This window comes from Corvus hawaiiensis, chromosome 1 (genome assembly GCF_020740725.1).
Source record: "Corvus hawaiiensis isolate bCorHaw1 chromosome 1, bCorHaw1.pri.cur, whole genome shotgun sequence".
Classification (NCBI taxonomy): Eukaryota; Metazoa; Chordata; class Aves; order Passeriformes; family Corvidae; genus Corvus; species Corvus hawaiiensis.
This window is the reverse complement of record NC_063213.1, coordinates 60,633,610-60,659,543: the sequence shown is the minus strand read 5'-3', so window position 1 is coordinate 60,659,543 and position 25,934 is coordinate 60,633,610. Positions and strand designations below refer to the sequence as shown.

Below are 25,934 nucleotides of genomic sequence, written 5' to 3'. Positions count from 1 at the left end.
CTATATGGTGTGATATTGCCACTCACCTCTACTTCAGCCGACTAAATACTCACAGCAGTAGTATGTTGTCATCTTCTTTGTGAACCACTGCTAGGAGAGGCCACCTACCAGCAGACTACAATGATGTTTTCTGATTCTGACTCTTATTTCTGCCTTGAGGTACATTGCAGGTAGGCAAGGGAACAGGCTGTAACATGCCTTGTACTTTTTTCTTTTGCCTTGCTCAATGGTTTTCCCACTGTCTTACAAAAGCAGTTACCTTTTCTGACTCCAGCTTATTTTATTTTATCTCAGTTTTTGTCCCAACACTGCTGCCACACCACTTCCCTCCCAGACTTCCTGTCTGATTTCTGTCCTCCTATGGTTTATCCCATGCCTAGAGCAGAGACCTGGAGGTGCTGTATCAGTGGGATTGACTGTCCCAACTCCTTTTCCATAAGTCAAACCTTTTCCATAATGGATTTTCACTACTTTCCTTCCTGCCTTAGCTTGGCCAGCCACCTGTTCCTCCAGGTGAACTTCTTTAAAGTAAATGACTTTTGATTCCATTCTCCATGCTGCACAGCAAAGGAGGGATCGCAAATTGGAGGATGAGCATCTTTTTACCTCAGTTCTGCTTGGCTGCTCTGATTCAGTCTACTGGGAGCAGATTCTGCTCAGCATCATTGCTGGACCTAGCCAAGGAAAGCTGAGTCTTTAAGCAATTCAGATGCAAAGCTTGGCATGCGTTAATGGCAGATTCTACTAATTTGATCAAGTTTTCTCGTTATTTTCATAAAATTGCCCAGAAACAAGTAACTGAAATTTTGTTCAGTTGACTACCAGATTTCAAAACCCTTCTAGATTACTAGAACAATGAAAGTATTACAGCTTCTGAAAGCAAAGCGTTTGAGAATATTTTAGCATATGTAAAATTAATTTTTGCCCTAACTTTATTGCTAGAATGACCCAGTTGCTCTGGTCAAAGATCTTCAAAGTTATTTTATAAATCAGTTAATTTTTAGAACAATTATTAGCAACTGAAAACCAGGTATGTAGCAGGAAATTATAGTTAATAACAGGCCCATTACAAAAACTAGAGAGAAACATCTACCTACCAATCCACATATTTGCATATATACATAATCACTGTCATCTTTTGGGTGTCTCAAACTGCAGTTCTGTCAGAACTTCCATTTTAAATACCTCCATCTAAAAAAGTACCTTGACACAAAGAAAAAATGTTGATGCTTTCAAGAGTATGGTTCTACATGAGATAAAGGTGTACAAGATTGGGCAGAATTTAATTTTTATTAATTTTTTTCCTGTACAGATTTTTGTGATAGAGTCTCACATATATGAGAATATTTTAGCATGAGGAATGAATTATATGCTTTTACTGCTGCATATATTTGTACACTATTGCAAAATTGCACAAGCTTTGCTGATGAGGCTGAAAACTTAATCATCGTGATTCTGTTTGTTCCATGACTGGTTGACCTCCATACTTATTACCAATTTTCAGTCCTATTCAAAATAAGTGACACTTTATCTTTTCATTAGATTATTAAACAGACTTTGGTGACAAGACTGAAATTCACACAGAAGAATATTCTCGTGTGTAAAGATATTAATTATGTTGTTATAGTACATTGCATTTTGATATTTCAAAACACTTTAAATAAGACACACTTGGAAGCTACAGACTACTTCCAAGAAAAAATTCACAGCCTCCATATAGCTGAAAGCAAAGGTTTTACAAAACAGATTTTCAAGAAAGGGAAGACAAAATTTTTAAGGCAGAGAAGCTTATGCTAAAAATGACTACTATATTAGGCAAACGTTAAATATTCAGTCAGTTCAGGTGTCAGAAATTTTTTTGTCGCGAAACTGATAAGAACTTATTTAATAGGATGAATGAAACTACTTTCTTGTTCCACAAAATTTACAATTTTTCAAGATACAATGCTGTGTTCAAGGGAAACGAAGCTCTCTCAAAGGCTGCTAAGAGGAATCTGCAGCTCTGTAAAGGCAGAAATATGAGTGGAGGATCCATCTGTGATGTAGCAAGTTCCTCCTTTTTTGGTATTTGATGGGGGACTTGCAGAGGATTTGTTATGGGACCCATATCTGTATCTCAGCCAAGTGCCCTTACACGAGTATGTAGACTCCTGGCACGATTCATCTTATAATCACAGAATGGTTTGGATTGGAAGGGACCTTAAAGATCATCTAGTTCCAACCCGCCCTGCCATGGGCAGGGAACCTTCCACGAGACCTCTTGGCTCTCTCCAGGTGGCTCTACACAGGGAATGCACCAGTGACAGCAGCAGAGTCTTGGATATAAAACATCTCACACTAGAGGAATGGCAAAGGCAGTCAGGAATTAAGACTCCAAAATTATCACCTTTTCCTCCTAACTCTATGGACACCTTGGGATGGCAAGCTCCAGTGCAGCCACCTGTACTGTAGATGGTTACATTTAGTTACAACTTCCCAGCTAAGCTTATTTTTCTTTCTGAGTAATAAATGTTTAATTATTGATACAACTGGGCAAGCTTCAGTACTAAAAGACTCATGTAAGATGACAGACATGTAGGCTATGAATGCAGCTATACAGTTTTTAAAAACATCTCCCTTTTTGCATCCTTCCCTTTTTTGTACCAACCTTAGGATTAGTTTAAACTGACACAAAATTCACCAAATGTGTACTTCAGTAATATTTTTCAAGCTTCGTATCAGTTGCTATCGCTAACAGTAAACTTATAAAAATAATGCAAAATATCAGTAATATCCATGTAATTCCAAGAAACTGAAAAGAGTAATTTCTATTTAGCCAGAAGAAAGGCACAAAATTAATTTCTGGGCATAGAACAGCGATAGGGGATACACATCATAAGGTCACCCCAAGACATTATGTTTTCAGATTTTATATGGATGGCTGCTTCTCCCCATTGAGGCAAACAGCAAAACACGAAAACTGAGCATAAGGAGAATAAACCAAAATCAGCACTATAGGAAGTTTACCTGATAGTGATTTTAAAATGATTTCTAGTGCCAGGATTTCTGATTTATGGGAATTGTGATTTTCTCACAGCAGAGAGAAGGCTATTTTTAGCTTAGACATATGAATGGAGAGTAGCATACTTCACAGGTAATTTGTAGATAGTATCATTACAGGTACTTACCTAGGCTTGATCTGGTGTTAGATCGCTCTATTATCGCATGCTTACTGGGATTGTTTAACACTGAGCGTTTGGCAAGCGAGATGTCTGCTGTGACTCGTGTAATTGATATACTGCAAAACAAACACAGCAAAACAGTGCTGAACGTTATTTATCTCTCAGGGATGTGGGGAGAATTCTCATTTAACACTAGAAGATGGCTAAGACTACAGGAAAATAAGTTCTCAGCAGCACAGTATGCTTCGCTCAATGTGAACAGAGAAAAAACTTTATCTAACTTAATACTGCTACAATAACTATTGATAAGACATCCTACACATGCCTAGGGAGAGGGCAGGCAGGAGGAGGTCAGGGATTACTGCAGAAGATGGGACTTCCTGGGGTCTCCAGGTCTGATGAGGATCTGACTTTACACCAGTACCCCCAGTATTAGCAAACTGCTTTCTCCTTTCCCTGACTTGAACAGTACTGAACGACAACCTGGCTTACTTTAGCCATATGTATAAGACATATAGGGCTATGCAGAATTAAATGGTAAGGGTAAGGCTTAGCAGGGAAATTAGTATAGATCTACAAGTACAAATCATGGGGTTTTTGTTTGTTTTGGCTTGGGGTTTTTTTTTTTGGGTTTTTTATTGTTCAGTTTACTAACGTGTTTTTCTAACAGAGTGCAAGAGCTACCTATAATTTTCCAGGAAGATTATGCTAGCAATATGCTAGCCACCTAAAAAGGAGAACTGTAACTGGGAGAAGCACATCCTTGAAAAGTCTAGGTTGACTATCTGGCAGGTTCAGTTTTGTGTTTATGAGAATAGATGAGCCAAGAAAGAAGTGGTTACTTTCAGTTGTTTGCACTGACCTGCTACACAACCTTCTGCATATTCTTCTTCCTAGGAACATAGTTTCTTTGGTTTGTTTTGCTTTACTGCGCCAAAATGCACCCTTAAGTTCCTTTTCAAACTCTCTAGTCTAATGAGGTTTAGAGGTCACATTTTTCCAGTGCTGAAAGTTAAATCAGAGTGATGATACTCCCTTGTTCTTCCTTGTAGGATTTTACTTGCAATTTAAAAGAGGAAATGGATTTGCTAAGAAGAGGGAGGGCTCCTCTCTAGCAAGCACTGTCAGATGCTGTTTGTTCATTTGAAATGTAATCCAATAGGCCATTTCCCACTGAACTCGACGTGTATACACTTATCTAAAACCCTAAAAAATTTAACAGAGCCAGAAGTTAATACGAAAAAACAGAACTATGTGCACAATACTGATTAGTAATATAATTTTGGAAATCTAGGCATGATTTAACTTAAGCTAAAAACATCACCAAAGATTGTGATTTCTGGCACAGCTCCTCACAGATAATGCCATTTGTCTTAAAATTAAATAAAACGTGTATTGTGATACTTATTGGTTATCTTTATTTGCTAATGGAACGACTACAAACTTTTACAGCTTTTTGGTTTTTTGTGTTGATTTGGATTTTTTCCTGCCAGTCTTTCTTCCTACAGGCTATAGAAAAATTTTTGCCTTTATAAACGCAATTATGGTATATTGAACAACGCTAGATTTATCAGTCTCTTTATCTATGAAAAATGCTATTTTTCATTTTAAGACTTTTTACCATCTTTCTAAGGACATTTTAATGTCTTTGAGAAATGTCACATCAGGAAGACCAAGTCTGCACTCAAAACAAAGGGTGTGTATGTTCATATTGTGAAACAATTGCAGTGAGAGCAGGGACAGCAGTGTGGCAGCTTAAAGCACTAGCATGAATCTGAGAACCTCCGGTGCGAATTTGTTCAAAACCTTAAGTAATGATTCAGATTGCTGCTGAAGTTTGGAATGCTTCAAATCTGCTACTATAGACATCAATTTTATTTGGAGTACTTGTGGATTCACCCTGCAACAGTTGGATCTACAACTGAAAATCTGATATGCTCTAAAATACTTAAAGACATAAAGATGGAGTAATTTTCATCTGCTTGCAACAACTGTTTTGTTAACTTCCAATTCTGAAGGTGTGTATCTAGGGTTTGACAATCCTGACTAATAAAGAGGGACTACTGAAGTGGTTAGGTATTTACATCATTATTCAGACTGAGAAAATCCACCAGTTTAAACCACAGTGCTTGGTATTTTAAAAAACTGAAGCTATTGACAAAAATCCTCAGGCTCCCTCTTGAAAGTTTTGGCAGCTACAGGACACACAGAATAGTGTTATGGATCTCTCCACTTCCAAACTACATAGGACATTCCTTGAAGTTACAGATATTATAATAAGATCTTCTTGTTTTCTCAATTTTTCCTCCCAGTGTCAACCCACTGGGACATATTAACCTGGAGCTTGATCCAACACCAATATAATCATGTCTGGAGAATGCACCTGATGTCTCTGCTCCATGGGTCCGTGATGCTGGAGTTACAGATCACGTCACTGCTTTTAAAGACAGACTATCATTTGAGATCTGTACCACAGTAATGCCTGAAGGCTCAAGTACAAATCCCACTGGACCTTGTCTAGCTTGCTGTAACCACTTGGATCAGAACCCAGCGAGTGCAGCCGGTCTGCTATCAAGGGTAACCATATTTCAGCAAGGTGGAGGACTGCCCTACCCCTTCATCCCAGTCCTTTTGAAACTTCCCACTACAGAGCCCAGAACTACTGTCAAACCAAGATCCTATCTTGAGGGATCAAAAGGTCAACAATCCCATAGACCAGATAGTCTGAATCTCATATCACTCTTTCCAAGATGGATGCCAAGTAAGGAATTAGAGCTGAGGAGGAACCGTGGCTCTTGTCAGTTTGCTCAAAACCTGGGAAGTGTTGATACCATTTGAAAAATACTTAAAATAACTTTTTAATCTGTAGATAAATATCTAGCAATTTGGAGTGTGAATGTCACAGTCATCAAGAAGAAGACATCCTTTTTTCCACTCTCACCAAATATATGCCCCAGAACACTTCCCACTGCAACACAGCCTCTGCATGCTCTGTCAAGGAAACTTCCAATCCACACTAAAATCCACTGATCAAGGAATTAGCTGTCATTCCTAATTTTGTCCAATCTTATTATTTCTTAAAAACCTGGTAGTGCCCAACCGCAACCTGAACTGAAGTATATTTGCATTGCAAAGTACTTACCGCCCTTCGAATCTATGTTTTAAAAAATCAAATAATGCTTTTTGCATCATATCTGTTACCTAGAAGGAAAAAACCAACAAAGTAATAATCACATAGGAAATTCATAACACTTGATGCTAATAATATTATATAATAAAGCTGACAGTAAATCTTATATCCGAACAATGAGATTGGAATGCAACTTATTCCTAATCTCAATTCTGACATGAAGTAAAATACAAATAAACAGCTATTCAGTAGGAGTAAAAACTGTCTGATGTTTGCCTATGTTATCCATTATCAACTACAAATGAAGCACAGTATTTTGGCAAAAATGAAACCATTCACAACAATCAATTACCTCATATCCCTTCAGAGAAGGCCCCACTAAAACTACTGGTCGCATAGAAGGCACTACATCATAGGGAGGGATGTGCTCTGTCTGCAAAACAGAAAAAGTTTTCAGCATAACAGCACATAGAGAAAGTGTTAATCACTCTTTACAGTATTAGGAACTCTGAATTTCCAGTGATGTCACAGGAATCTTGGATTCATTAACTTTTCCCTAAAACTGGTAGCACAAGATAAGGACATAAGAGGTTCAGGGATTTCTTTTGAAAAAAACTTTTCTTTGACTTTAGGTTTTCCTACTGTTTTCATATTTACTCTGGATAGTTAAAAACTCTTATTCTGGGTCATGCACATGTCCCACTCCATAATTCCTAACTGCTAAATTGAAAAGGTTATTTCCAACAACTAATGAATTGAAATGGCTAATTCTAGAGCTGTGGCATTTGTTTTCAACAGAAATTCTATATAGGATATTATGAAAGAGAAAAATAAAAGGGGATTTGAAAAGCATAACTTGTCTTTTTTGATAATGTTCAGATCTGCCCACTGCTTGAAAAAATACTGTGACATCACTGCAAATTCCCATGGCAGCAGTCAGTCTCACTTCCAGATTTGCACCCACAGTTCAATCACAAATTAAATCAAAATAATGACTGATCAAGTTAGTATTTCTAGAAAATTATCATAAGCAGAGCTTGGGATAGCATTTCTTCCACTTTGGGAAGTTCTTGTCACCACCCGAGAATGGATTCTGGTAGTACCATATTTACCAGAATACTAACTGATGTATCATGCACAATTTCTAAAAAAGTGTTTTAACATACAAAGATAAAAAGATTGTCTCCTTCCAAAGATTGCAAAAATTTTATATTGTTATCACAATACAATATAAAAAAATTAAACTGTTGGGTTTGGGGTTTTTTTTCTTTAATAAGTGGCCATTCAATATATATCACCAAGAATGGGGTCTTATCAGAAAGATTTTTTGTTCATAAGGGAGGTTTTGGTTTATCTGTGTCTTGGGAAAAAATGATTGAAACCCAAACCCAGGAATCTGTGGGTGAGATGGAAAAAGAAATGCCAGACTTATTTTTCAAATGTGTACATAGTACAAATACATCAGTCAAGATCACAGAATACAGACACTGTTCATTGTTCCAGAACTCAATGTATCCCAAGGTGTTTTGCAATAACATTAAAATAAGTATATACATTCCAAAACATAAACCCACAAAGACAGACATTAATACAGTGACAGCACACAATGCTACACAAGCAGCAGTCTAAAGCAGTCTAAAACACAGAAAACATTTTAGTGAATGTCCTTCAATGTAATTTATTTTATTTTTTGTTACTTGTATTTTCACGAGATAATTAATAACATGAGAATGAATACCAGTGCCCAAGGCATCATAAGCACGTGAAATGAATTTATTGTACACAGTGCAGAATCTGACTCAGCACGTTCCAAAGCAACCCCCTGCAATTAAGCTGGGCCTGTATCCAAAAGCAGTCCTCCACTGTTCTTGCTAACATTTTTAGTAATCTGATAAGCGTATTAGAGATAGATTCGAGGAAAAATTCATTACAGTTGTGCAAATGCTTTTAGCATGAGTACCCTGATGCAACAGATCTTTGTCTTAATGTGGCTGACTTAACCAAAGGCATTCATGCTAGAAGTTAACCAGCTATTTGACAATCAGGGCAAGCACAGAAATTACCTTATTTGATGGAATATGGGGTATTTTTAAAATCTGTTCTGTTAAAATGGGCATTTTTTTTTTCTCTAGTCTTTACAGCTTGAAATAATGAAGCTGTCAGCAGAAAATTGAGTAAAAGTTATCTAATGGAAGCATTAAAGTTCTTTAATTTAGCAATAGAGAATCTAGTAATTTCTAAGAGACTGGCACTGAACTATACAGCTTTCATTGCAGATTCACGTTCAAATATAACTCAGAATAAAAACTAGCAGTTTTGACCATATGGCTTTTACTCAATGGTTTTACTGCATAGATTACTTTGGGATGGCCATCCAGTACTTACTGTAAATGTCAGTATTATGAACCGCCCTAACACTAGTAATGATTCTGATATGGAAGAAAAGAGATACCACAGAGTGGAAAAAAGACGTGGGACTAACCATCATCCAGATCTATGGTGGTTCATCTAGAAGCTGCACCTTTGAAAGATGCTTATGCAGACAGCATCCAATACATGTCAACACATATTATTCTTCCTTATAATTTTTATCCAATTAAAAATATGATTAAGTAAGAAATTACTCAGAAGCAAGAACCTGCTGTTGATTTCCACACCAGGCTTAACAGACCAAACTGAAGCCAACAGTAGTGACTTTGGAAACTAGAAGGATTCAATACTATTTAAAAGAGTTCAAGAAAAGAGAGACAGAAACAAAGATCTATTTATTAAACACGAGAGCATCCACAGCAGCGACAGCAATGTCACTTGGCACTGTTTAAGCACTATAACAGTCTGTAATAACATTTATTACCTGCAGATTTAAGTGAGTGGTTAAAACCAAATGATTGAGAGTTATAAAGACTAAAGATTTTAAAACAAAAAAATCAAAATGTGATATTTCACTGCATAGTTTGGCTGCTACCTAATGTCTTGCTAACTTATTCCAGCAAAGGTCCTAGAAACATATTGCAGCTTTTTGCAACAGGATGCCAATTACATAATTCTGTAGTTATCTGGGTTATCTATGGAGAGACATTGGCTCCCCTGGGAACCACCAGTACCATTTCCAATAGCTGAGATCCTAAAAAAGTCTCACTGATGGATCGCAAGAACATTTGGCTGATAATTTATACATGACAACAGGAAAAACTTGAAGTAAACTGTCAAAACAAGTCTGAGGTTTTCCATTGGTCTTGTGCACTTGCAGACTTTGTACCTAGTGAATTAGAAGCTTAAGTACAGATTAAATAAAAAATACAACAATTTTGACAATTTGTTTCCTAAGTCCAAACTGAGTATCTGATAGATTCCAGTAATGATTTCAATAGACTGAGTAATAAAGAAAAAAAGCCAAAAAACTTGAGAAAGATATAGAAGGAATAAACATGCACTAGAGAGGTGCATTATGTTTGCCAGAAATAATTTTCTCAAACATTCAGAAGGCCTTTTAAGTGTGTCCTATTATTCCATCAAAAAGGATAAGTACGTAGCAGAGCTTCACAGACACACTGAACGTTTTCCTGTTTTCCTGTAATGAATCCACTAACAGCTCAACACATCTCGTCATCCTTAATTCTAGAATAGCCGCATTGTTAATCTGGACTCATAATGCTAATGATGCCAGTGGCAGGATAAACACAGGCAATGTCGATATAAACTTACCGATTTCTGCTTCTGCTTAGCTACAGCAGCATGGAAAAGAAACAAAGAACAACAAAGCATGCATGTTATTGGCTGGTCAAAGGACGCAGACAGTTAACAGGACTAGAAATGCGACGCAGTGCAGGTGAGCAGGTGGACAGATGGGAGCTTGGAAGTCGGTGTTACCTTCTTAAAGAAGGGCATTCTTTTCTCTTTGGAGTGGGGTGATGTTACACTGTTTGCACTGGGTTTGGGGGAGCGATGGTTTGCTGGAATATCATTTTCTTCTGCATCTAAGCCAGTGGCATCTATGTCTATAGCTATATACAGACAAACAATTCAGAATTATCAGATGACAGGGAAAGTAAAGATAGGTTAAAAAGGAAATTACAGGTAAAGAGAAATAAAACTGTCCAGAGTAATAAATAAATAAATAAATAAATAAAAATTAAAAGTCAACCATGAGAAAAAACCACAGTAAATCAAAGGGAAAAATTTAAAGGTGCAGTACATTAGGATTAGAAGACAGAAGGCAATCTGTAACAGCTACTGTAACATTTACAAAACAGACCAATGGCCAAGTTTGTTCTTGTTACGCCAGTGTAGATCCAAAGTATTCACTGGAATAGATAAGACTTCCACCAATATAAACAACAGAACTTGGTCAAGAACATTTGCATTATTTTATAGCAATGAACACTAATTGAAAATGGGTATCACCAAATGAAATATGAAATGTTACTACTGCGTCTATGGAAAATGAAGAAATGGAAGAAAAATCACTTTTGAAGACAAAATCAGCCAGATATTGGTACAATGATATCTCCATTTATCTCAGGATGGACTAAAATTGGCATTTTTAATTCCTTTACATAAAAATGCATTGTACTCGTAAGATACATTTATTAGGAATAATAAACACAGATCTACTAATAGTGAAAACTAAAAAGAATGGATAGCAGAAGAAAAGAAATTTATCCCAGCTTGGCTCAGACATGGAACCTATGTAAAGAGCGAGGACGTAGGCAGGGTAAAATGGAAGTGAATACAACAAACCATTGCTGTTCAATCTCTACCCTGAAAGAATATATAACAAACAATGCTTATACCATACCCTTGAATTATTTACCCTTTTTAGCAAGTAACAACAGTTTCAACAAGAATCCTCACAGACTCAGTAATAAATACACTTTCAAAATGCAAAGCCATATTATCCTGAATGCTGAGTACAACAGATACCTGCTAAATACATCTAAAACAAAACAAAACCAAACAAAACCTCTCTTGTTTCCAACAATCAATCCTGATCTTAAGTAGTGATTTAAATTTTTCTTCAGAAAGCAAGCAGATGCACAAAGTGAACCACAAACGTGTACAGCATCACCCTGGTGTGAGAAGATCTTACCCACCTCTCCACTCCCTCTGGTAACACACGCTTATCTTGCTGTGCCATTATGCCAAACTGAGCCTAACCCTAAACAGATCTGTAAGCAGAATCGTTTGCATTGACTTTATCCAAACCCTTAATTAATCACTGCAAACTATTATGAAACCATCTTAGTGACCTGATTTCATCTGCTTCATGAGTGGGACATCAGCTAATACAGTGGCATGTGCTATTAAATTATGTAACAAATAAATATTTCTGTCAAGCCTACGTGCAGCTAGTGATTTAAGAGACACTTGGGGCAGTGATCTCTTTTGTTTGCATAAAGTACCTTCTCCCATTTGAATTATCCACAGATCTAATGCCTTGATGCCTGGCATTCCCTGAGTTACTGTGCCTTTGTGCCTGCCCTTCCCAGGAAAAACTCAGTGAGTAGATCCCCATCCTGTTTCTATAATCCTGCTCCTAAAAACAGCCACAGAAATCATGTAACATTTTCTTCTAGCAACACTCTTCCTTCATCCTCTTCATAAGTATAAAAAGAACATATTATCTTTTCTTGAATACAGGCCAGCACAGATGCTGTAAATCACTCATAATAAGACACATTAAAAACTCCTTCGGTTCTATGTTCAACCAAAATTGTCAGTAAAAAATCAGGTACCTTAAGCTTTTCCTGTAAGAAAGAAATGCAGAACTTGATCAGCTAGATACCAATATCTCCTTTTTCATTCTCAGTCTTCACACTATGTAACATCTCCTGTTCTTTTACTGTAAACTATCTTTAGTTCATTGAGTTTTTTTCAGTCATTTTCACCATTATTCTTATGCTGTTTGATGGCCCATAAGGACTGTATGGATTGTTTACTATATCAATATTGATTATTTAAATGGATATGAGCCTCCCTTTCATTTGTTTTTCACTGGTTCTTCATCTTATTTTTGGGTTTGTTCTGGTTTGGTTTTTCTGTGGCACTATTTTATATTGAAAAAGCCCATCTCTGACTCGAAGTAAAAAAATGAAACTAACTTATTCAGTTAATATTCTTCAACTTATTAAATAATTGATGTAATTGATTAAACTTTCAAAAAGAGAAGGTGTAGGAATAATAATTGAATTGTGCTTCAAAGTCACTTGAATTCTTGTTTTAGTCACAAACTATGCCTCTTCTTCCATCTCTTCAGGCCCCAGATTTTCTACAAAGAATTTGACCGGCACTGAGCCAATGGCTGGTGGGGGAGGGGCTGCTGAAATCTGCCTTCTATTAGAGGATACGTTCATTTGGGACATTTCCTCCAATTTCTCTCAAACCAGGACAGCCTCTTTCACCTTTCTTCAGATGTGTTAAGATAAGCAAAAAATTATTGTAGACTCAAAATCCAGCGATCACAGAAAAAGCTAATATGAACTATTCATACATATTTTCCAACTCTTCACTGTAACTGAATAAACTTTAACAGACTTCCTTCTTTCTCCAGAAATCCATATTTCTTGAAAACCACTGTCTGAAGAAACGATTCAATGTAATGAATATTACAGGATGGGTAGCAGTCAGTCTGCTGGTAATCTAGGTGTTATCTGTGCTCTTAACTCTAAATTCTGTGCAACATTCTGGAAATTTATGTACTGATCTTCAAGCGGTTTTTTTGACAGCAAATAATATTACAGCATTTCATATGCTTTAACTATAAAATTGCAACATAGTTCCATGGACAATTTTAGTACAAAAATGCAGTTGTTGAAAAAGTTGACCATAACAGCAAATGTGTCAGTGTAAAGCCATCATAAAACAAAAGATTAAGATGTGTTCTACACACCTGTGATGGGCATCTATTGTATTTTCAAACTAAAAGAGAACTTAAGTGAAACTGAGGTGCAATTTTAATAAACAAAATGCAATTGTAATAAAGTTGGTAGTTAGTAACAATCCATGGTTTCACAAGACAGAGATATATTTCAATTAACTGAACCAAATGAAGCCACTACCATAACATGATTTAATTTCTCTGTCTCCCTTTTAAATGACCGAGTAAATACTTCAAAATCTTGAGGGTCATTTTAAGACGCCTGCTCTGTAGGCCAGACTCCATATAAATGAGTATGATTGGAAAATACATGTCTTTGCCCTAGAATACAAGAAACTACCAACACTCATTAATATTTTCTGCTTTCAGGTATTCAAAATGTATATGAGAAAATAAAACATCCAGCAACACAGCAGCTGAATTCAGTAGAAATTTTTTTTGTGATCTTCTGTTATGCTTTTTCTATGGTGCTAATGCCAGCATCCTCCACCAGCTTGCCATGTATTTGCTTCATACCACTTGAATCCAACCTAACTAAAGTTAAATCTATATGTTGATGCTCTAAGTACAAAATAGTATTTGTGAAAAGTTTGTACAAGGCAAAAAATATCCAGTATCCTAGAATTATGTGAAGCACATCCTCATGATCAGAATCGTGAAACTAAATGTCCCTGATGTTTTAAAATAATGCCTTTCTTGATGCTACTGCAGAAACCTCTCAGGAACTTCTATTTTTATTGCTGCTTTTTCTCCTGTACCAGAAGGCATTTACTGTTCAATAGGAGTGCTCAGACCAGACCAAACCTTCCACTACCTACTGTAATGTAGTCTCACAGATCTGTTCTATCTTTGCTACAAAGCTCCGTGGTAAAAGCAAAGAGGGAATTATGTGCATTAACAGCCCTATCATTGCCTGAACTTGCTTGCATCTACTCCATTATTTCAAATCTATCCAAATCAGCCTTATCTGGTAACACAACACTCAGGTTTTACCTTTGAAGAATGGGGAATAAGAAGAATAGGTCTAAAGGTATGTGAATTTTAACAGATTAGGTTGATGAGTCTCTTTACCAAAGGGTTCACAACCTACTCACCAGATGATGGAGGCGTCGATTTTCTGGAACTAGGAACGATGTCACCCAAACTGGATGAAGAGTTTCCTCCTGATTTACTGGAGTAAAGTAATAAATTAGTCTGAAGTTCTGTAGCTTTCTCAAATTTTTTTCTAGTTTATTTATTATCTGCCTTCTAAATGAGGTGCTAGCTGTAAGACAAACAGTATTTCTGGCAGTGGTATAAAATATACATCTCACACAAAATATGTGAATATTTTGAGACCTGAGGAACTGCAAACATCGATCATACTCCCTGTGCTGCTGTGCAATTCATTCTGCTGCTCTCACTTCCTCATGATCTTAATGCAATTCAGTCATTAATATGGCTACTGGTATATAATGATTAATATTACTACTCATTTCTAAGACTTTTTCTTAAGCCAGCAAACATATCTGTCTCCTTTAAATGAAGAGTTATTGACAAATCCCTAATGAAGATGAGACTCTGTTTTTCTATCATCTTTTCAATTTAATTAACGTACAAATTCTTCTGCTTTCTCAATACAATATAGCACTTAAGAAAAAAAGTCTCTCAAACAAAGGTAAAGCAGTCTAAGGTTTTGTCAAGTTCTGCTTTGTGAAAACCTATCCAAGTCATGAAAATGAAACAACAGTTCTAGTCTTTTTATTTCAGTTACCATAATAAGAAAAGCTCTGAAAAGAATGTAAGAAAGGTTATTTCACTCTTCAAATCATTCACGTGATAGTAGTAGTTTCCACTTTCTCTATCTTAAAATACGAATAAGCACTAAGTTAATGCATTTGTGGTGTAGGACAATGTTATCTTCAGTGAGAATTTCTGGAGAATGGAAGCCTCTACTATTTGGAAAGGAACCGAATCACTGGGACAGATCTGGCTGTGCCAAAAGTGTCACTAGAGGAATAAGGACCAGATCCTTCTGCTGAGGACACCATGCTCATGGGAAAGGCATTTCACACAGCTGAGCACTGCACAATCACAGTGTCCAACTCTAGGCATGCTCTACAAACACTGTTGCCCTTCCTATTGAGATAGGAAAACATTTCCTGCTTCCCAAATGGTTCCTAGCTCAATTCCTGGTCCATCCCACTCAAATACTCTGGGGATATTTGTTTCCTTTATACTCAAACGGAAACAAGTGACATTTGCTTCCACATGTGTTACTAGAAAACTACTTTATTAAGAATTCTACAGTAAAGGTGACATTATTCTATCTTGTAGTATTGTTCAGAATATCTAGAAACAATCATTTTTCTTATGCAATGATGGCTGCAGTCAGAGATAACAAATGACATGAAACTTCCATCATAAAATGTAGTGTTCTTAAGAGCTGTATTTGTAGGCAATGATTTGACAAGACCATTTTTTCCCTATGAGCTAACTAACAGGCACTAGTTCTGGCTTACGAATAAATTCATCTTAACATTCTGTAATTTCTAAAATGAGCTTTAAACGTGTTTAGAAATAGCTAGATCATCAAAACAAGTAAAAAATGCTACAGAATTTAGATAAACTAATTTTAAGTCAAAATATTTACTAACACGTAATAAATGTACTTACTGCAACGTATATTAGCATATATTTTAGGGGAAAAAAAGGAAATAATTTCAATTGTAGGCCACCACAGATCACCAATCCAAATATCTTTTTCTCTCAAATAGCAATGAAAAAAATTAGCTTATTAATTAACAAGATAATAAATAAAACAATGTTATATATAATATAAAATATAATTAATTATATAGTAATTTCTTAATTGATTAAAAACATTTGTAGCTGACATTACGATAATTAAGCATACACATGAGTGATACACAGCATCAATTTCCAAGTTGTGTCATGTTGCTATTTTTAAAGATTTCTTATTATTACCTGGAGTAGAATTTTCCTTGTTTTGCCTTTTGTTCGTGCTGCAGCCTCATGTTTTCTAGTTTGACTGGGCTTGGTATGAATCCTATTTCACAGCCTTCTTTTACCAATCGTCCTATCCACCAGTCATTATTAAATTTCTACAGATTAAACAAAAAAAAGAAAAAGGTAACATACTAAGAAATTACTGGATCTGGGATAACTTTGTTATTAGTTTTAATTTTCAGCTATGCTATTTTTTGTAATTCTTCCCTGCAGTTAATGACTGTCCTACGTTATTATGGCAATGAAGAATTGTGGTAATATACAGAAATACATTAAAATAATTATTCCTTTCAAATTATTAAAATCCACAGTGCTTAAGCAGAAACCTTCCTTCGCAGACTTCATGTTTCTCCCTGGTTTTTATTTCTACCCATTTCACCATCTTTATTTCTTCTTCCTTCACAATCTTCTCCCCTCATACATGAGAGCTGCTTTTGTTCTCCCTTCACGGTTCTCCTTGGTGGACACCAGAGACTTAGGATCTACTCTCACCTACTGCTACAATTTTTATGGAACTGTAATAATCTATTTTTCTAATTCCATTTCATTCAGTTCTCTGTTTAATTAAAAAAAACTACTTCTCAAATTCCCCAACTTCTCACTAAAATCTTCTGAAATATGACTGAATTCTGCTGCTTATATATACTCTGCTGCAGATAGCTCACATGATCTGCATTTTAAACTTACTATGATAGATCCATAAGAAAAAGATACCTTTGGATAACTAAAAAATCCTAACAATTACACAAGTCCACCATATAGTCCAATTAAGTGAATTTCATCTTTATTAAATATGAGATATTGACTACTCTAATTCAATACCTTTATTCATACACACCCCTCCACCACGCATGGGGGAGGCAGTTTGTTTTGCAGAGGCCTATACAGCAGAACTATTTGCTTTTTCCATTCTTATTTATTCACCATTTTTGAATGAGAATAGGTCACTTGTGGATGGCCTCACATGCAATACTTTCAGCATTCCATGGGAATAACTACCATTAAATATTAATTTGGAATATTTATGAAACTGTAACAAAACACTGGAATGTGGAGAGAAGTTGCCTTCTTGAATCTGAAGCCATTAATGTAGATACTGTAGTGCATATTTAATTATATAATAAGTAGCTTTAACAAGTGTACAGTTAGGAATAAAGCATGTAAAATGTGTGGGCTCCCATAAAAAAAAAAGTTTTATTATCATTGGTGGATCACTGATACACATCTAAATTGCAGTATTATCTTTCACTTTGGCAACTACAGAAATCTTGTGATGCCTGAGACCAACTGTCAGACATTCAGCTAACAAAAAATAAAGATTAAAATAAAAGCACTTTTAAGCTCATAAAACATAAGGAGATCTATAATATTCATTCAATGGGATGCCTTTATGAGTAAGAATACCAGCATTTAATAGGGAGCTAATCTGAAATAGCAGTTTCTCAAAGCTGTATTAGACTGAAATGTATTATTAAAATTATAACCTTTCATTACAAAAGGCTAACTAAATCATTAGCTTGGTAAAAGGGAGCCATCGATAATTAAAAACCACCATTAAATTAAAATCTGAACAGTCACTATTTTTGTCCTACAGCACAACAGATTACTAGGCAAAATATAAATTTTATTAGAATGAATAGAAATCTGAAATCTATAGGAATTTCTTCTTCATAAAGAAATATAAGCATGCAGAATTCACTTCTGGAAAGTCTCAAAGATAAATGCTGTGTCAGTATATGAAGAGTATTAGATACTTTTTAAATTTAACAATACCACACATAATACTTTCTAATTTTATATTTTTTTGGAAATCTTGGTAGAGAGGTGTCCTGCTCTGAAGGTGCTGGCTGAAGTGAGTGATTCTCTATAATTCACCTGTGCTTGGAGTGCCAAGGGAAACACAGAAATTAATTAAACAAGAGCAAAATGATGACCATGCATTAAAGCCTCAAAAGATTCGTAAGTTACTATGATGCAGCAGTTTCTTCATGCAGGAAGGAATCCTTCATCCTTTTGTGTACTGAATTTTAATGAATGTGACCTAATAATGGAGATAAATTTCCCTTATACTCAATCACTGCAGTACTTTTCACCGTTGTCCATGTACATTTGGAACTGAAGTTTTTCTTGTTTGAGCCCTCTCAGCAGTACAAATTGGTAAACAGCCCTTGCAGACAAGAAGAGGACAACATTGGTCCAGTATGGCATCATTATGCAGGCAAAAGCTACTGGTGATTAACTTAGGTTTCTTCATTTCTAGGGACAAGTTAGGTATAAAATATAGAAGCAACACTGCTTTTTATAGTCTAATATGGTTTTTTTCTTTTAATCTGCATAAATAACTAAAGTTTGTACAATTCAGTTCTCCCAGCATTAACTGTAGAGAGCACCAAAAGTACTGAAGGGGCAATACCTGGTGGGATACAGAGCCCTGGAGGGTGAGCAGGGCATGGCACAGAAGATGGAGGGGGAGGACATGGCTGTGCAGGGAAGGGCTGGGCCCGGGGCACCCTCTGAAGGAGGTTCAACCCACCCAGACTTGCTGCCAAATGCAGGGGCAAGAGTCCAAGTTCAACTACTTGTGGATCCCTTCCCATCTCTCCATTCCAGCAGTGCAGGTGGCCTGGTCACGGGGTTCCTTCCCAACCCATCTCTGGACTAGAACCAGCAGACAACCAACTCTCCTTGACAGCTTACAGAGAAAACCATGCTTTTTTAAAGTCAATCAGCACAGAATGCCTCTTCTCTCACACCTGGGGCTGCAAGAACATTTTCATCTATTTTACCACCCCTCAGTACTACACGCAGACACAGACAATGTAAGAACTCAGCTGAGCTAAGCTTCCTTTCAAGGCATTTCTGGAGATCCAGAAAAGTTCAGGGGCCTTTTTTTTGCCTGATTTTCTTCCCTATATATATACATCTGAGACTAAGTTGTGCTGTGAAGAAAAATGCATAAACTTGAACGGAAAACTGCTAACCCTGTGTGTCTGGTTTATATGGAAACAGGGGAACACTTGCTGTAGAGTTTGAGATTACCACCTCATTTGAAGTGCAGATGGAATAGATGACTACACAAACCCATTTGATCTAACCAAACTGAGCTGTATTTTCCAGTACTTCAAGACTCACTGGAGAACACTAATGTTTTTCTTTTGCCAGGACTCTCTGCCTGCTCATCTCTTCTTTTGTCACAAGGCAGAGCAAAGAAATTCTTTCACATTACCATTAGACAGAAAGCATATTTCCTTCAATATATAGAGTCTGAATCAAAATTATCCCCTTTTTGTGTGTTTAATATATATGAAAAATTATGATCATTAGCCAAGTCTGTTTCTTGTGTTTCCTTCGTCTCTGTCCACCTCTATTTCTCTCTCTGTATTAGGAATGTTTCTTTCTTCCCAAGGCACCTGCACTAGCAGAATCATTGTGCCTCATCAATCATAACTACTGAGGGATTTTTCGATAAAACAAGACAAAGACATAATTTCAAATGCATTGGCTAGGTTGCTCTAACTTAAAACCAACTTCTATTCCTTTTTCTATAAATTTCCAGATCCAGATGGGCCGTTTTGAGACAAATCACAATGGAATACGACCAAAAGCTGGAAAACCTTATAAAATGAAGGTGTCATTCAAAAGGGAACAGCAGGCTACAGAGGAGGGCCTGCATGTGAAAGTTACCAAGTTATCTGCTTGGGATTGTCTTGCAAGAAGCAGAGAAAGAAAATTACTTTAGGTGTTTGAAACTGTAAAAATTAAAAATTTTCCAACTACAGGAAAAGAAAAACAATGCAGCAGATGCAAAGCACCTTTATTGACAGTTGCTATTATCTTGAAACATCATTCCAGTTCTTCAGCATGTAACTACTAATTAAATATTGTCTGTTCCCAGGAAGTAGCTTCAGTAGAAAAACAAGAGACCTGAGGATTTTGGGGTTGAGATGCAGTCACACAAGTAAAAGAGAAGAAACCCTTGGCTGCTGAATCACAGCAAACCCTCATAGTGCCAGATTAGAAAAAAACACAAATATATTATCTTTGAATAATCAGACATAAACATTTAAACCTATAAATAAGCAATTTTTACTATAGAAGAAAAGTACTTGCTTTCTGAACTTCATTAATTTGATTGTAAGAAATTTGTGCCATTGCTCCTACAAGAATAGCATTTAAAAGAACATTCAATTCCTTATACACTGTTACCTTCTTTAAATAACATTTGTAAAGTGCTCTGGCAATGTGAAGTGTTATCAACATTGCAAAATAGTAGCACTATTCCTCAAATATTCCATTAAAGAGTGATTCACTTACTCCTCTGGTTTTACTTACTTCTTTAACATGAAGAAAATCTTTAGCCTCAAATGAGATGGCCATGCCTGGGACTGGAACATCATCTTCATGAGCTGCACTGTACCCAACATTTGTCCGAACTGCAAATGCAACAGGTTTTGACTGCAAAATAGAAGATAAACATCATGAAGATTTCCCTTGCAAACACATACGTATGTACAAACACATACACAGGAGATGATTTCTGTATGTTAAGCTTTTAAAATCGTAAAAATTACAAAGAACTCTCGATGCATCCATGCAAAACATAATGGAGAATTTTGTTTACTGACATTAGCTATTAATATCAGCACATTTCACAGAATACAGATTTTTAGTAGGTGATAGAGCTCTGAATTAATTTAAGCTAAATCAAATCAGTAATTAGTAATCACAATCTACTTGGCAGTCCATATAATATTGTCAGCTTGCAGTTCTGCTGCAAGTTCTGTGTTTGGGGGCTGCCATAGAAGGTCGGTTTTCAAGAGCTACAAAACCTAAGCTCCACGGACAATGGGGCTGCAAAAGGCATTGCAAGGGAAGCGTGGCACTGCACCAACATTGCTCTTTCCATACCTTTCTCATCTGGGCACCCATGTGCTGGTCACTTCAGCATCATTCTAAGGCTGCCATTAGTGTAGCCCTCACAGCCTCAGTCCCCAAGAACTGTTTGGGGAAAATTACAAATTTGGAGAAGAGGTGCCAGCAGCTGCCAGTGATCCCTAAGCAAGTAATCTCACTCCACTCTGAGAGTGGAGCAATGTGCCTTGACATCACCCTGTCGTTACAAATTACCAACCATAGAGAGATCTGTTCATTCCCCTAATTCTTTCTTACACTGCTAGCTGACGTCAGTGAGTTAGAGGATTTCCCAAGTTTTGTTTACAAGAAGCAGTTGCTGGAAGAGTCACACAGAAGCCCCACATCTGCACAGCTTCTCTTTCCCAGCACCATCAGTGCTGAGCACCTCTCTGCACAGGTACAGTAATAGAAGGTGCCATCCAGCTCAGCCCAGACTACAGCTACCAAGGGCTTCCTCTTCTCAAAGGTACAACCATTTTACAGGAGAACGACATTTCTTCTGCATCATTCTAGGCTAAAAACCAGCTTGAGCTTGCTCTCCCCACAGACATGATCACCAAGTATCCCCAGGACCTGCCACTTTCCTACCCCAGGCTGAACTTTTAGCCCACCTTGTCATAACCAGATAAACTGTTAGAAGGGCATCCTGATATGATTATGTATTCATGATTACGTTTCTGAAACTGGGAATTCATAAGAACCATCATCCAAAAGTAAAATTTGGTGATTTCTGCACATCAATTAAAAAATCTTGCAGTGTTGATACAATGGGAATGTCCACTTCTTAACAGCTCAAACTCTTATCTTAGTCATCTCCTCTGTAATTTTCTCAGTGTTACTTCCACTGTTACCCTACATAAAAGATACCAAACTATTACAGAACTAGTCATACCACAAAAAAAGGAGTCACACAGGCACTGGATTCCATGATATCACGTATCTTCCTTAAATATAAAAGATAGCATAAATTACTGGGTTAAAATATTCATACAAAACCTCAAAACTTTCCTGAATGTAAAAATTACAGGCTAACAGAATTGATGCTTTCTATGCTATTACTAATTTCAACACTGAAAACAGAGATAGGAAAAAGCATCGAACTGTCAAATCTCATAAGCAATACTTAGAATCAAATAGTAAATCATCAAATAAATCACCCACTGTTATTAAGAATGATCATTTTGTAAGGTGTAGTAACCTGTCACTGTAGAAATGTATCTCAGAACAGGAATGGAAATATTAAGGAACGATCTGTGCCACACACTGATAGGAGGGACAGTATGCTTGCTTATCCATTCTCACATTGCTATATCCTCTAGCAAATATAAAAAAAAATTCTCAACCACTGTGACTTACTCCTAAAAGTAACAGTGGATGAAAGACTTTAGGTTGACTAAAGACTTTAAAATCTTGGCAGCACTGCAACAAACAGACATCTCCAGGAAGTTGATGTCCTTGAAATACTTCTTAGAAGTGATCTAAAATTTTCTGTTAGAAGACAATACCTGACTACCCAAGAAAAAGAATACAATGGAAAATACTCCTGACCTATCTTAACATGAAAGTAAAGGAGCAGGTAAAATTCTCTGTCATTTTCTGCCATCAAAAATATAATGTAAAACTCTGAGCAGAAAAACAAAGCAGAACACTGAGCTACAGATATTCACATAAGTGGTATGTCCCATTTTAGATACCTGTCACACTGGTAGAAAGGGAGACTGAATTATCATGGGATTAGACTACAGTAATTCATCTAATTGAATATTTTAAACTAATTAATTTATAGAAGTTAAATGCTAGCCTTTTTACATAAATAAATAATTCTGAAGGTTTCATAGCACTGTCAAATTAAGTACCTTTCCTGAACTACATTGTCTTGAACTAAAAAAGTCCAGTTATTATATAATTAGGGTCTTATGTAAAAAAAAAAAATAATTTTTTTTTGACACATATACATGTACATTTGAAAATGTATCTAGCATTTGCTTACATATTCTGCATTTCTAAAATTAGACTGGGTCAAAACATCTAAGCACTTGCTGTTCGCTCTCTAAATCTCCATGAAATGGGATGGCAGTTTAGCACTCAGTTAATCCACAGACTGGACTACAGGGACAGATGCTCCCAGATGTTAAACAGTTTAACATTTCATGTCTCTCCAGAGAAACAAAGTAGCCTGGAAAAGTTCATTTATCTTCAAAAAGAAGACTTCCATCTTGTTCTTCTTTTTTTCTCCTGTATAACATTCAACCAGCTGAATAAACCCACAAGGAGAACAATCAGACCATGAACAGGGAACACACTCTGGAGTGAGGTTCTTCATGAGCCAATTTCAGATTCTGATATAAACTCAGAATATAAATCAACAAAGTCTTATTCACCAACTGTTTAACCAATTTTGGCTGCACACTTTAGGTAATGGATATAAATTAAAGTGTGTCTAGAGCAACCTTACTCAGTTTTCTCTTTTTCTATCTGGATCTCACCTCTTCCTTTACAAATTATATTTATTTTACACATCCTCATATCAACCCTCATTACTAATTCCATACTATTTACAGTATTTTTGTACTCGACTACTTATATTTCCTTGTGTCATGATTAACTTGTATTGAATGTAACACAAGCATTTGGACATTGTATCTGCCTGGGTCAATTTGTCAGTTTAAACAAGTTTGTACCTGCTTGGTTGAATCTGTATTCAAAAAATATTTCACTCAATAACAGAGCAAAATAATACAATCTGTTCTCTAGTAATGTACTTAAAACATGACAGGGCCCTTTTTTCCCTAGAACTAATTTCAGTTTTTTTGATGCTGTGCAATAAACCCAGTGGAGGCAGCCCCCGGAGATCCCAGCCAAGGAGGCAAATTTTCTGACAGGGAATTTCCTCACAGAACAGGTCATCCCTCTCATGGCCACTAATTTTGGAATTGTTGCTTGATAATCAAGGTATCTCTATTCCTTGTCCACTACCAGGATGTAGAAAAACTGATGAAAGCATTCTCCAAACCATTTTCGTCTACACTTGGGCTTGATCTAGGATCTCTGATTCATCTCATTTCTTACTCTCTCACATCATTCCTACAGTAGAGGCACCTCTGTATTTACACCAGTTTAAATAAAACCAGAATGCACCTTTATGAAGCCACTGCCAGCTAAGACAAGAACTGACTCACAAAACTATTACAGTTACCATTTTGACAAACCGCTTGTCAAAGTTGGTGTCTGTGTTAAAGTACAGAAAATGTGTCTCAAAGCAAGTTCACTCCCTCCCTATTTCTACATAAAGCTACTCATCCTTCATCCCATCCACTTTTCACAGATGCATGCAACCTTATCCTGAAAGCAAGGAATTTTTCTTCTCTTGGGTAATGAATATAATGGGTGTCTCTCAAATCACTAACAAGTTTGCACTCATGAAAATTTAAAAAGTCACACCGTTTCTTTCATCTGAGGAAAGATGATTACTGCTAGTGAACTTTTCACTAGTAGTGAACTTTTCACTAGTAGTCTTAGTAGGGAGCAAATATGACAGATGATGACCTATGTTCAGGACTATTTTCACAGAGTAGCCCTGTACATAGTATTTGTGCCATCAACAATATTAATACTCTACGTAGGACAGAGATCAATAGCACTGTGATGGCCTAATGACCGCTGTGCTAAAAACACCTCACTTTATTTTGCCCTGATAATGACATAAAGTCAAATATATAAAGCAGAAGACGTTCAAAAATGCTATGTTTTACAGAATTAAGTGATTTCTATTACTATTATAAAGAAATGTACAATGTTATGAAACCTATACTGTCACAAAAGTAGCTTGAGAATGCAAATGCAAAAATAATAAAAGAAATTATCTATTTTACCTCTTTTACTTTGTACAATAATTTATACATCTGTTACACAAGAAAGAAAAATCAAACGCACCTAAGAACACAGGAAATTTTGGTCCTAAATGCTGTTTATTGCTGGAGCCTCATGTCAGGTAAGTAATTGTCCAATCTCTAACAACAGCATCTGCTCAGCAATCTCATTGCTAAGGAAGCAATGACAATTCATGAATGCCCCAACAGAAAATTAGAGCATATACAGCTGCTGTCACTAAAAGGAGCAATCAAAAATATGACTTCCCAGCAAAGATCAGGCTTTCTTTTACAGCCATAGGTGTGTGTATCAAACAAGCCTGGTGAGAAGCCAGAACCACAGAGTAACAGAGGTAGGAAGGAGCCTCTGCTGTCTCCCAGTCCAATCCCTGCCCAAAACAGGTCTGTTTGATCAGGCTGCTCAGGGCTGTGTCCCAGTGAGTCTTGAACAGACTCCTCTAAGGACAGAACAACATAAGCTCTTTGTGCATCTTGCTCCAGTATTTGACCACTGTGGTTGTGAAAAATCATACAGGAACTATGGTTCTCTCATGTATCAATGAGTGAGGAACAAAAAAATCCATAATTGAAAACAAATATTTGGTTTTATAGTCCAGTACAAGCAAAATGAAGTGTTATTACACACTGAATGTATCAATTTCCAGTTTTAATTGTAAGCGGTCTAAAAAGAGGGTTTGTGCTGAATTCAGCACTTCCAAGGAAGTGAAGGAGCTGAGAAGTACAGTGTGACACCAAAACACAGTACAATTGTAGTTAATAAGTAGCAGCCTAAGTACAACGGTATAATGACATCCAAACTCTTCTGAATTATAATGGATTTGGATAGCACAGATCCCTTCAGAAGGATCTGGGAGAGAAGCAGTTCAACACAGAATTATTTGATCTGAGTACATTTTCCTATCTGTTCCCAAAATTAGGGCAACATGAACTATGTCCAGCCATTACCAGTGCTT

The 25,934-nt window shown here is 36.5% G+C and overlaps 1 protein-coding gene and 1 long non-coding RNA gene across 20 annotated transcripts in view; one reads left to right on the top strand and one right to left on the bottom strand.

Moving 5' to 3' along the window:
* LOC125327582 (voltage-dependent L-type calcium channel subunit beta-2) overlaps window positions 1–25,934 on the bottom strand; it is a 248,532-nt gene that overhangs the window by 25,924 nt on the left and 196,674 nt on the right. For 15 of the 18 annotated variants that reach the window (XM_048307371.1, XM_048307380.1, XM_048307396.1 and 12 more), the window contains 7 exons: window positions 20,510–20,632; window positions 16,136–16,272; window positions 14,263–14,339; window positions 10,162–10,295; window positions 6,644–6,724; window positions 6,304–6,362; window positions 3,168–3,277 (listed from right to left, as the gene is read on the bottom strand). In XM_048307371.1, coding sequence (XP_048163328.1) covers window positions 3,168–3,277; window positions 6,304–6,362; window positions 6,644–6,724; window positions 10,162–10,295; window positions 14,263–14,339; window positions 16,136–16,272; window positions 20,510–20,632 — 721 coding nt within the window. Of the gene's footprint in view, window positions 1–3,167; window positions 3,278–6,303; window positions 6,363–6,643; window positions 6,725–9,996; window positions 10,017–10,161; window positions 10,296–14,262; window positions 14,340–16,135; window positions 16,273–20,509; window positions 20,633–25,934 lie in introns of all 18 variants that reach the window. The other 3 variants (XM_048307288.1, XM_048307297.1, XM_048307315.1) reach the window with 1 other exon arrangement.
* Window positions 9,970–14,269, top strand: LOC125327689. Of its 2 annotated transcripts, XR_007204344.1 has the most exons (4): window positions 9,970–10,120; window positions 11,313–11,400; window positions 11,719–11,790; window positions 12,548–14,269. It is a non-coding gene; the product is annotated as an uncharacterized LOC125327689 (long non-coding RNA). The 2 variants fall into 2 exon arrangements; XR_007204343.1 differs by having other exon boundaries at window positions 11,719–14,269.